This window comes from Scyliorhinus canicula, chromosome 15, assembly GCF_902713615.1.
Source record: "Scyliorhinus canicula chromosome 15, sScyCan1.1, whole genome shotgun sequence".
Taxonomy (NCBI): Eukaryota; Metazoa; Chordata; class Chondrichthyes; order Carcharhiniformes; family Scyliorhinidae; genus Scyliorhinus; species Scyliorhinus canicula.
This window is the reverse complement of record NC_052160.1, coordinates 42,631,040-42,643,978: the sequence shown is the minus strand read 5'-3', so window position 1 is coordinate 42,643,978 and position 12,939 is coordinate 42,631,040. Positions and strand designations below refer to the sequence as shown.

Below are 12,939 nucleotides of genomic sequence, written 5' to 3'. Positions count from 1 at the left end.
ACCTATGGTTCCCCCTTAACGGAGCCTCCATCGAGCCCCCCACTTCTCCCCTATGTCTAAATTGCCCCTTAATTGGAAAACAATGAATTGGGTACAATAAATTTATTTATTTTAAAAATTATTCTTCTCCTTTCAAAAAAATTTTCAGCTACATGACTATTTCAACAGCAATTTTCAAAACGTAATTGGATATATGCTTATGTTGGAAACTTTTTCAGGGTTATGAGGCTTAAGGAGAGCCCTTTCAAAGAGGCAACATGGGAAAGCTGCAACATTCTACTCTATTTTTCTATGTAAAACAGGCAGCATAGGCTGCTCTTCAAATTTTCATGTTGTCATGTAAGAGTCCCTTTAAGAAATCTGTGCTTCTCAAATGGCAGCAGTGATGTCAAAGTGTGGGTGGAGCTGGGCTGTCTTTTGGTCTTTCACTTTCATTTTGAGCTGAAAAGCTGCTTTGTGGCTCTGTTTAGTTTTGTTTTAGATTTGGAGAAGCTGCAGTCACAGCAAGATGTGTATGAATCTCTACAAGCTAAAGAATGTTAATTTGGTGATTTCAAAGTGGTAACTGCTCTCAGTCGAGAATTTAAACCTGCTGTCCTTCTGCAAAAGGGTTTTTTTGTCTGATGGATGTCTTATAGAGTACTGTATTCTTTGGGAAGGGGTGTATTTGAATTGATGGTTGCTAAGATGTTTACTGGATATTTACAAAATGTTAACTGGGTTCATAGAATAAACATTGTTTTTGTTTAAAAATACTCTTAGTTCTCTGTTGCATCACACCTGTAAAGTGGGCCCTTGTGTTCCCCATAACCAAAATCTATGAAAGGTTGTGGGTCAGGTGAACTCCATGATACACTTTGGGGTTCTCTGAACCTTGGACCATAACAAAATTAACACTCAAAAGCCTCACGAGAGCAATGAAAACTCTGCTCTTTGTCTAACTTCCATCCTTGCTCTGAAATGATCCACCAATTTAAATCTCTTGGCATATCACTCCAAACATGATTTGCTGCTCCACAAGCCACACTATTCTTCAATTTTTAAGTAAAAAGACCAAATGTCAAATATTGATTTTTAACTTCAATTTACTAAAAAAAACAAGGAGCGAATGATCTGATTAAAACAGCTCCTGCTGCACTATATGGATGGGAGGTGGAGCAATGCGCACACATACAGATTTGAAATATTTTTTAGAAATTCAATGGAGCGTTCTAAGTCTTTTGGTGATTCCTCCTCAATAAAGTTTGTAATCTGTCCCGCTGGAGCCCAAGAATGGTTCCTCAGAACATGGCCCTACCCGATTCCAACACTCTTTTATGCTTAGTACCACTGTGGGCTCCACCATGTAATCAGATCATGGCTGATCTCTTCCTGGTCCCAGATCCACACCTCCCTGCCTATTCCCCACATTCATTTAACCAGTTTTCTTTTACCAGAAATATACTTATCTCCTTCTTGAAACCATTTAATGAATCAGCCTCCACCGCACTATGGAGCAGTGAGTTCCACAAATTCATCACCCTCTCCGAGAAGTAGTTCCTCCTCATCTCAGTTCTACCGCCTCTCAACTTACATCTGTGACCTCTTTCTAGAACGTTTGGTCTACGTTTACTTTATCAATCCCTTTTAGTATTTCATATACCTCAATCAGATCCCCTCTCATCCTTCTAAACTCTAGCGAGTACAAGCCCAAACTGTTCAATCTCTCCTCATATGTGAACTCTTTCATTCCTGGAATCAATATGGTGAACCTCCTCTGAACTGCCTCCAATGCCACCACATCCTTCCTCAAATAAGGAGAGCAAAACTGGACACAATACTCCAGATGTGGTCTCACCAATACCCTATACAATTGCAACAACACTTCTCTACTTTTATAGTCCTTTTGCAATAAACACAAAAACTCCATTTGCCACTTTTATTACATACTGTACCTGCATACAGACTTTCTGCAATTCATGATAAAAGACACCCAGATCCCTCTGCCCAGAAGTATTTTGAATCTGCTTTCCATTTAGATAATAATGTCTTTCTATTTTTTCAGCCAAAATGGAGAGAATCTCACACTTAGCCACATTAAACTCTCTGCCAAATCTTAGACCATTCACCTAGCGTATCTATATGTCTGTCAACTCATTATCTCTTCTTCACTGCCTGCTTTTCCATCCAGTTGAGTATCATCCTCAAATTTTACAATGTTACACTCTGCCCCTGCTTGCAGACCATTGAGGTCTGAGGACTGACCCCTGCAGCACCCCGCTAGCTACAGTTCACCAGTCAGAGAAGGACCCATTTATCCTAACCCTCTGCTATCTGTCAGTCAGCCAATCCTCAATTCAATCTGGTACTCTACCCACAATCCCCTGCGATTTCACCTTCTGGGTCAGTCTTTTATGCGGCACCTTGTCAAACACCTTCTGGAAGTCTAGACATACCACATCCACAGATTGCCCATTATCCACCTTACTGGTTACATCCTCAAAGAACTCGAGCAAGTTTGTCAAGTGTGACTTGCCCTTCATAAAACCATGCCAGCAATGGTGGATTGAGCTTTGTCTTTCCAAATGTCCAGTCATCTCCTCCCTAATTATTGATTCCAACAACTTCCCCACCAGAGGTCAGTGTCAGAGGCGACATTTTTTTAAAGCAGTATAATTTGTTGCAGGAATGTACTTAGCTTCACAATATCAGCACATACCTTTGGCATCATGCTCTGATGAAAAGAGAGCACCATTAGTTGCTGCCTGCTTTAAAAAAGAAAATTTGCATAAATAATTAATATCCTTAACATTTCTGTTAACCTTCTGCATCACTGTTTACAAATTTAACCAAGTATTTGCAACATTTTATTAACAATTGTGGAAACCAATATACATGAGTCACATAACTATTCTCTTCCTTGGAAATGGTCTTTACCAGGCACAGGACTCCTAATCAAAAGGGTAGGTTCCCCAGTAACCATGAATCCATACACACAATATAATCAGCTAATACAGCATTTGCATCCAGATTGTTGATTTAATAGACAAACATATCACACTGAGGTAACGGATGTGCTTCCAGAGATTGGCAATAAGGTGTATTGTTGGTGACCGCAAGGGGTACTTAACCCTAAAACATCAGCTATCTGGATCTAGTGAAATAATACAGTATACCAGAACTCGCACCTTCCCAAAATGCACACAACAGTTTCCTGCGGCGCAATGGCACAGTGGTTAGCACTGCTGTCTCACGGCGCTGAGGACCCGAGTTTGATCTCGGCCCTGGGTCACTGTCTGTGTGGAGTTTGAAATGAAATGAAAATCGCTTATTGTCACAAGTGGGCTTCAAATGAAGTTACTGTGAAAAGCCCCTAGTCGCCACATTCCAGCGCCTGTTCGGGGAGGCTGTTACGGAATGTTTGCACATTCTCCCAGTGTCTGCGTGGGTCTCATCCCCATAACCCAAAGATGTGCAGGGTAGGTGGATTGGCAATGCTAAATTGCCCTTTAATTGGAGAAAAATAGTTGGGTACTCTAAATTTTGAATAACGAGAAACAATTTTTACAAAGGGCAGTTACCTGCTCCTGCATAAATATGTTTCCCTACAAACAAGTAAAGTTTTTTAATCATCCATTAATCTTTTACCTGTGACTCCGTCAGCAAGTGCAGCAGCCGTCTCAGATGACTTAAGGAGGCTCCATTCTGGAAGCATAAAGCGACATGTGCTTTGTGCGCTATGAATTCTACTGAAATCGCATTAATTAAAAAACAAACTTCAATCGCCAAAATGCTGACCTACCATACAGTCTTCAGTCTTACAATCGCACAAAGCATCATAAACATCCTTCAGTTTTCCCTCTAGAACCAGTGATGCCAACACATCTCTTAACAGGTTTTCCCCCAGAATTTCATGGAAGCATAAAACTTGGGAACAGAACAGTTAATTAACATGTGAATAGTACATCCATTATCAACAGCCATACTATATATACAAATGTTGTTTCTTTCAATTGTTTCTTTCAACATTAATTTTTTTTAAGAACTATTCCTAAAACAAACCTCAACTGGATACATATTATATTTAAACATATAATTCAGGGGGCCTCATGGTAGCATGGTGGTTAGCATCAATGCTTCACAGCTCCAGGGTCCCAGGTTCGATTCCCGGCTGGGTCACTGTCTGTGTGGAGTCTGCACGTCCTCCCCATGTGTGCGTGGGTTTCCTCCGGGTGCTCCGGTTTCCTCCCACAGTCCAAAGATGTGCGGGTTAGGTGGATTGGCCATGCTAAATTGCCCGGAGTGTAAGGTTAATGGGGGGATTGTTGGGTTATGGGTATACGGGTTACGAGGGTTTAAGTAGGGTGATCATTGCTCGGCACAACATCGAGGGCCGAAGGGCCTGTTCTGTGCTGTACTGTTCTATGTTCTATGTTCTAATTAACGTAAGCTGTTTTATGCAACTTACCACTTTTACAATCTTCCTCGGCCTCTTTGTAGTTCTTCTGTAAAGAAATACAGATGTGTTAACGTTTATTCAATCAGGTTCTGAAATACTTACAATAACTAATATTTAACACTGGTTCTATCTTTCTTGGCAAAGTCCATCACATAACATACAATATAAAAAGTGTAAAAAATTACATTGCTTGGTATTCACCTGACATTAATATGCATCACATTCAATTTACCCCTCTCTCATCTTCCTCAACTGCACCCCTCCAAAAACAGAGGACACACCTAGATCTGCAACTGTGTACGTCATGCCCTGCCAATGATTGAGGGCTGAAGTTCAATTCAAGGTTGAACATGATGCCAAGGGGGTAAATAATATTGTGCAGTCTGAGACAGTGGTCAAAATCTATTAAGTTGTTGGCAAGAAAGCATATTTTATAGAGGGCTTGATGAGCTAGTATTTGCATAATGGCTGATTGACTTCCTGTGAACATATAACGTTTTATTTGTGGTTAGGTGTAATCCGTAAAATTAACATGAAAGATTGTAACAGGAACACAAACTTAAAATAGAGGCTGCCCCTTCCCCAAGTTGAAAATGAAGCATACATAAAATAGGCAGATTCTCTTTGATTCGAGTTCATTCGGAAAAAGGATCAGTTTGATGACATTAGTTTGTTTAAAGCTTGATGAGAAACAAAGTGAAAATCAATAGTAGATTGTGTTAATTGATTTCAAAAAGGTCCTTCAACTGTCTCGAGTGGTCAGTCTTTGCAATATTGTATTTCAGCCTTGGATAAATCTTACAAGAATCTGTACTTTACAAAGGAGAAGACCATTTATACTGAGATATTCGAGGCCCGGAAATCGAACCTGAGAAAGGGATACCAGCAACCTAGTGTCCAAGAACCAATCCCACCTCCCGGAAACACCTGCCAGGTGTGCGGTCGAAGATGTGGCTTGAGGATATGGCTCATCAGCCATGCAAGAACCCACAGAACCCATGACCAGTAACACAGAATTTCCTAGGTGGACAATCATATTCGTTAGCGAGTAATTGTTGAAGACGATTTATTTCAGCCTCAGGCAAATCTTTTTTTTTGTAAATGTTATACATTTGGGCACCGGGGAAACAAATACAGAACAATTACAGAGGGCAATACGCGAATGGATCTGGTGTTGGTATTGGTGATGTCACTTGCTTCTCCCAGACAGTTTTCGCTGCCGTTGTCATCCGCGATCACCTCTGCTTCAGCCGTTCGTCCCGACTTTCGCCCGGATTTTCCTTGTTCTCTGCTCCTGTAGATTCCAAGTTTGTTATTGTTTCCCGTGCCCTCCTTCTGGCTGTCATCCCTTATTTCCCCCCCCCCCCCCCCCACCTCACTGGTTCCTCTCTATCGTTCCCTGTCCCCCCTCTCTTCCACTCATTCCCCACACCCCCTTTCCCCCAACGTCCCCTTCTCCTGTGGTTCTTTTCTCTTAGATTTAGCTGCTATACCCTCCCCCCCCCCCCCCCCCGAAACCCAGTCTATCCCTCCCTCCCCCGCCTTGGCTACTTTCCCCTGATTGTTGGCTACCTGACTATTCTTCTGCTTGTTGGTTGGCCACAAACAGGTCCAGGAACAATTGGGTGAATGGCTCCCACGTTCTGTGGAAGCTGTCGTCTGACCCTCGGATGGCGAATTTGATTTTCTCCATGTGGAGAGATTCTGAGAGGTCGGATAGCCAGTCTGCAGCTTTGGGTGGTGCTGCTGACCGACAGCCGAACAGGATTCTACGGCGGGCAATCAGGGAGGCAAAGGCAAAGGCGTCCGCCCTCCTCCCCAGGAATAGATCTGGCTGGTCTGATACCCCGAAGACCGCCACTTTCGGACATGGCTCCACCCTCATCCCCACCACTTTGCACATTGCCTTGAAGACTGTCCAGTACCCAGCAAGTCTGGGGCAAGACCAGAACATGTGGGCGTGGTTGGCCGGGCCTCCTTGGCACCGTTCACATCTATCTTCTACCTCCGGGAAGAACATACTCATATGGGTTCTTGTTAAATGGGCTCTATGTCCCACTTCTTGTTGCGTCAGGGTGAGCCTTGCGCACGTGGAGGTGGAGTTAATCTTATGCGGTGCTTCGCTCCAGAGTCCCCACCCTATTTCAATCCACAGGTTCTCCTCCCATTTCTTTCTTGTTGCGTCCAGTACGGCGTCGGTCCTTTCCACCAGTTGGTCATACATGTCGCTACAGTTCCCTTTATCTAGGATGCTCGAGTCCAGTAACTCTTCCAGTAATGTCTGTCGTGGCGATTGTGGCTACGTCCTTGTCTCCTTTCGTAGGAGGTCTCGAGTTGCAGGTACCTTAGCTCAATCCCCCTGGCTAGCTGGAATTTCTGTCAGTTTGCCCATTGTTGCGACCCTGCTGTTCATGTACAGGTCCCTGACTGTCAGTGTCCCTCCGTCCTGGCCCCACTTTTTAAAGGTGGCGTCAGTCAGTGCTGGTGTGAACCTAAGGTTGTTGCAGAGGGGACCTTTGTCCGACATTTTGGTCAGGCCAAATTGCTGCCGTGGTTGGTTCCAGGACTGGAGGGTAGCTATCACCACTGGGCTGCTGGAGTGTTTTTTGGGTGGCGATGGGAATGCAGCCGTGGCGAGGGCCTGGAGGGAGGTCCCCTTGCAGGAGGCCTCTTCCGCCCGCACCCATTCGGCTTCTGGCTCCTTGATCCATCCCCTTATTTGCTCGCCGTCGCGCCCAGTGGTAGAATTGTAGGTTTGGGAGGGCTAGCCCCCCCTCCCCCCCCCCCGGATTTTGTTTTTTGTAGGACTTTCTTTGGGATCCTCGCCTTCTTTCTTCCCCCCCCCCCCCCCCCCAATGACGAACGCCATGATTAGTTTGTCTGGTGCTTTGAAAAAGGCCTTGGGGATGTAGATCGGGATGGATCTAAGTAGGAAGAGGTACCTGAGCAGCACGTTCATTTTGTTCGTCTGGACTCTCCCCGCGAGGGACAGTGGGAGTGCGTTCCATCTTTTCAGGTCCTTTTTTTACTCCCTCTGTCAGACTGGCGAGGTTCCATTTGTGGATCTCTTTTCAGTCATGGGCTATTTGGATCCCCAGGGAATTTGTGTGGGGCTTGTTTAAACGGCAGTCCCGTTAGTGCTGCCCCCCCACTCCTTGTGGGTGTACCGGGAAGATCTCGCTTTTGTTCATGTTGAGTTTGTAGCCCGAGAAGGCGCCAAGCTCTTTCAAGAGCACGATGATTCCGTCTATGCTGCTTTGTGGGTCCGAAATGTAGAGGAGCAGGTCATCTGCATAGAGTGAGACTCTGTGCTCTCTGCCGTCCCTTTGGATCCCCCTCCAGCTTTTTGCTGCTCTGAGAGCAATTGCTAATGACTCGATCGCTAGAGCGAACAGCAGCGGTAGCAGTGGGCATCCTTGTCTGGTGCCCCTGTGCAGCTGGAAGTATCGGGAGTTGGTGTTGTTGGTCTGCACGCTCGCCATGGGAGCATTGTATAGGAGTTTTACCCAGGAGGTGAACCCTGTTCCAAGCCCGAACTGCTCCAGTACCTCGATGAGGTATTTCCATTCGACCCTGTCGAAGGCCTTTTCTGCGTCTGGGGAGTGATGTACCATCAATTGGACTCGATATACGATTAAGATCCGAACTGTGGCTTTAATCAGCTAGTTGTTAGCCCGGTGGTCGACTACAGAGTATTTTTTATTTTTTTTTTAATAAATTTAGATTACCCAATTATTTTTTCTATTAAGGGGCAATTTAGCGTGGCCAATCCACCTACTCTGCACATTTTTGGGTTGTGGGGGCGAAACCCACGCAGACACGGGGAGAATGTGCAAACTCCACACAGACAGTGACCCAGAGCCGGGATCGAACCTGGGACCTCAGCGCCGTGAGGCGGTTGTGCTAACCACGTCGACTACAGAGTAAGGCCGACCGCCGGGAACTCTGGGTACTTATACCCCGCCTCGGAGCGGGGTCTACTTGCCTCTCGACCAACTAATGAGCAGTCACATGACTAGTCGGATGAGAGGCACATGACCAGCCAGAGCCAATGGGAAACCCATGCTCTGCACCAATGGCAGTTCTCACATTCATACCACCACAGGGAGACGATCACCTCTGGTTTTCCCTCGCCGGATGGGGTCATTATCACGTTTAGCAGGCGCTTGATGTTCGAGGTTAGTTGACAAAACCAGTCTGGTCCTCTGTGACCACTTCTGGTACGCAGTCTTCTAGCCTTTTGGCTAGGAGTTTGGCCAGTATTTTGGCATCTGCGTTCACCAGTGATATGGGTCTGTATGACTCACATTCTATTGGGTCTTTATCTTTCTTAGGTATCAGCGAGATTGAGGCCTGTGCTAGCATAGGTGGCTGTGGTAGGCTATATTAGGGGTATCGCGGTACTTAGGTGGGATGTACCTTATACTGTAGTGTGAGTGGTAGAACCTGTCTTATGCTCCGCCTGCTGGGCGGAACCAGCAGCGTCTGTGTTTCACCCACAGCAGTCATTCTGTACCGGAGCTGCTGGGGTAACTACTTACTCATTAAAGCCTTCAATTGGACTACAGTCTCGCTTCAGTAGTGATTGATCGTGCATCACTGGCAGTCTGCCCCTCGCTAGCAAGTCTGTGAACATCTCCCGCAGGTGCGGGGCCAGTGCTTTCGCACATTTTTTTGTTGAAATGCGCCGGGAACCTGTCTGGTCCCGGCGCCTTCCCTGCCTACATGGAGCCTATGCTGTTCATGATCTCTCCCAGTGCTAATGGTGCTTCCAGGCCCCATTTTCTGCCCTCCCCCACGACTGGGATGTCCAGTCCATCAAGGAACCGTTTCATCCTGGACTCCCCCATTGGGGGCTCGGAGGTGTACAGCCCTTGGTAGAAGGCCTTGAAGGTTTTGTTAATCTTTTCTGGTTCTGTTTCTAATGTGCCTCTGGTGTCCCTGATTTGTGCATCCTCCCTAGTGGCTGCCTGTTTCTCAGCTGGTGTGCCAACAGGCGGCTGGCTTTTTCTCCGTGTTCGTACAGAGTCCCACGTGCTTGGCGGAGTTGGTGCACTACTTTCCTGGTGGAAAGCAGATCAAAGTTCTTTTGTAGCTCTTTCCTCTCTGCCAGGAGCTCTACGGTCGGAGCCTCGGAGTATTTATGGTCTACTTCCAGTATGGAGTCGACCAGCTGCTGCCTAGCCGCCCTATATCTTCGAGCTGTGAAAGCGATAATTTCCCCTCTTACACCTTTAGCGCTTCCCAGAACGTGGAGGGCGAGACGTCCCCGTTTTGGTTGTTCTCCGTGTCCTCTGCTATGGCCTGTGATATCTTTTCGTTGAAGACCTTGTTTGCAAGGAGGGCCATGTCCAACCTCCATGTGGGGCATTGGGCCCTGCCCGTCTCCAGCCTCACGTCCATGTAGTGGTTGGATATCACAATTGCGGAGTATTCCACTTTCTCTATCCCTGGAAGCACCGTTTCCCCACCACAAAGTAAATTCTGGTGTATACGTTGTGCACTGGGGAGAAGAAGGACTCCTTCTCCCCTGGGTGGGTGAACCTCCAGGGGTCCATCGCTCTCATCTGTTCCATAAAGTGACCGGGTTCTCTTGCCATGCTTGAAGTTTTCCCCGTTTTGGAGTTTGATCTGTCAGTCGTTGGGTCCTGTACACAATTGAAGACCCCCCATGATTAGTCGGTGTGTCGCTGTGTCAGGGATTTCTGCCATCGTCTTTTTGATGAAGCTTGTGTCATCACAGTTAGGCGCGTACACGTTAACTAGTACTACCAGTACCCCGCTGACCATGATGTACCGCCACCCCCCGGGGTCAGGCAAATCTTATGAGAATCAGTAGTTACATAGGGGAAGAACATTAGTAGAGATATTCACTGTGCAATACCCATCTTCAAAAGTTTTAGATCTCAGCATTACCATGGTCAACAGTCATGGTTGATAGAGGTCAATTATCGCAGCCTCAAGACATGGCTGCAGGTGTGCTTCAGAATAGCTTTTTTGGTTCAACCATCTTCAGCCACTTCATCAATGACCTTCCCTCCAATATTGATTTATCTGGCGACCATTTCCCAATTCTCGGCTCCATTCCCAACTCTTCTAATGAAGGAACCCATCTAAGTCTACAGCAGAACCTGGAAAACATTTGGCTCACAAGTTACAAATACCAATCATATCACCCAGGTGTCAGGAAATAATTATTTCTAACAAAAAAGACATTTCCTGCTGAACCGAAATGGCACCGCCATCGTACATGACCCACCATCAACACCTGGACCAGATGCTTAACTGAACCAGCATGGTTGAAAAAGTCAGGTTGAGGCTGGAAACAGCTCATCTCCTGGCCTGCTGTCATCTATGAGGGTCAAGTTGACAGCGGGTGATGGAATATTTTGAGTGCAAAATTCAAGTTGCTATAACAATTCTAAACAGTGCAGCTTGTTTGATATCTCTAAATATAGCACCCACTCCATCACTGGTACAGTTTGGCTGCAGTATATACAATCTGCAGGACACAGTCACCACTTGTAAAGCTGAAGTCACCAGCATCGTCCAGCCCTGCAATCCCTACCACAGGAAAGAGCATTGGAACACTAATACCTTCAAGTTCTCTACCATTTTGACTCATACACAAGCTATGCTTCCTTCATCAATGTTAGGTCAAAATCATTCAATTTCTTATTTAACACAATGGGAATTCCACTCGCACATAGACTGTAGCAGTCCAAGGAAAAGACCCATAACCACCTCTGCAGAGTCGCTAAGGAAAGACAATAAAATTGTGGTTTTACCATTAACCACGACCTGCATGCAAATTTAAAAAGGGTGTCAGCATTCATCATCTTTCTCTCACAGTGAAAGCAAGTCAGAATGAAGCAGCTTTACAACAAATGCTTGTATTGTACTAGTTATGAAAGAACTTCTTGATTGAACTGAAATACATTGCTTGCACAGAGTATACAAAACTGTTTTTAGCATTGAAGTCTACAGCTGAAAAATTGAAATTTTCCCCTGTGGAATGTTTTCAGACATTTTAGATATATTAATTATGTTGTATATATATCTTGTACATTTGTTTTTGTAAATTGAATTGACACAAATAAACTAAATAAATAATTTTAAGCGACACCAATATGGCTCCAAATGTATTTTGCCCCCATTTTTCAAGACACAAAAGTAGTCAAAATCCAACATAGATTCTAATGTAGAGTATTATTGGTAAATAGAGTAATTTGCAGGCTAGATCCTACATTCTTACCAAAAGCACATTAATGACATTTACAACATTCAGTCAGCACCAATGGAACGGACGAATATCATCAGAAAATGTAGTTATTGAAACGTTGTTACCACATCTCAAATTAAATGGACCAGTTTTACATGGAGTAAAAACTTTTATTTTTTAACCATGTTAGATGCCTAATGACAGACAACGAAGTGCGTGCATGTGTGTATGTTTGTGTGTGTTTGTGTGTGAGACAAACAACAATGTGAAGACATTTTTTGCGCTGGCAATTGAACCCCTGGCCATGGCGCTGAGAGTCAAGGAGCTGGAGGGGGCTAGTGCGGGGTGGGGAGGAGCACTGAGTGTCGCTCTATGCGGATGACCTATTGCTGTATGCGGCGGACCCGGTGGGGGTAATGCCGGAGGTGATGAGGATTCTCCGGGAATTTGGGGATTTCTCGGGGTACAAGCTCAACTTGGGGAAGAGCGAGCTGTTCGTTGTACACCCGGGGGACCAGGAGGGGGAGGGGGGGGGGGGGGGGGGGGGGGGGGGGGGATTGGTAGGCTCCCATTAAAAAGGGCGGAGAGGAGCTTCAGGTACTTGGGGATCCAGGTGGCCAGGAGCTGGGGGGCCTTGCATAAGTTTAACCTCAGAACGCTGGTGGAGCAAATGGAGGAGGAGTTTAAGAGATGGGACATGTTGCCGCTGTCTCTGGTGGGTAGGGTGCAATCAGTCAAGATGACGGTGCTCCCGAGATTTCTGTTCCTGTTCCAGTGCCTCCCCATCCTTATCCCAAAGGCCTTTTTCAGACGGGTTAACAGGAGCATTACGGGGTTTGTGTGGGCGTACGGGTCCCCGAGGGTGAGAAGGGTGTTCTTGGAGCGGGGCAGGGATAGGGGGGTCTGGCGCTGCCCAACCTCTGTGGGTATTATTGGGCTGCCAACGCAGCGATGGTGCGTAAGTGGGTAATGGACGGGGAAGGGGCAGCATGGAAGAGGATGGAGATGGCGTCCTGTGTGGGCACGAGCCTGGAGGCGCTGGTAACGGCGCCGCTGCAGCTCCCTCCAACGAGGTATACCACGAGCCCGGTGGTGGCGGCTACCCTCAAAATTTGGGGGCAATGGAGACGGCACAGGGGGGAGGTGGGGGCCTCGATGGGGTCCCCGATACAGGGGAACCACCGGTTTGTCCCGGGGAGAATTGATGGCGGGTTCCTGAGTTGGCACAGGGCAGGTGTTAGGAGGTTGAGGGACCTGTTTGTAGACGGGAAGTTTGCGA

General features: G+C 46.3%; 1 protein-coding gene across 11 annotated transcripts in view; it reads right to left on the bottom strand.

Annotated features, from left to right (window-relative positions):
* The window catches only part of LOC119978927 (probable helicase with zinc finger domain), a 607,351-nt gene that overhangs the window by 548,253 nt on the left and 46,159 nt on the right, over positions 1-12,939 (bottom strand). For 7 of the 11 annotated variants that reach the window (XM_038820871.1, XM_038820872.1, XM_038820862.1 and 4 more), the window contains 4 exons: positions 4,448-4,484; positions 3,782-3,906; positions 3,628-3,684; positions 2,699-2,747 (listed from right to left, as the gene is read on the bottom strand). In XM_038820871.1, coding sequence (XP_038676799.1) covers positions 2,699-2,747; positions 3,628-3,684; positions 3,782-3,906; positions 4,448-4,484 — 268 coding nt within the window. Of the gene's footprint in view, positions 1-2,698; positions 2,748-3,627; positions 3,729-3,781; positions 3,907-4,447; positions 4,485-12,939 lie in introns of all 11 variants that reach the window. The other 4 variants (XM_038820865.1, XM_038820866.1, XM_038820868.1 and 1 more) reach the window with 4 other exon arrangements.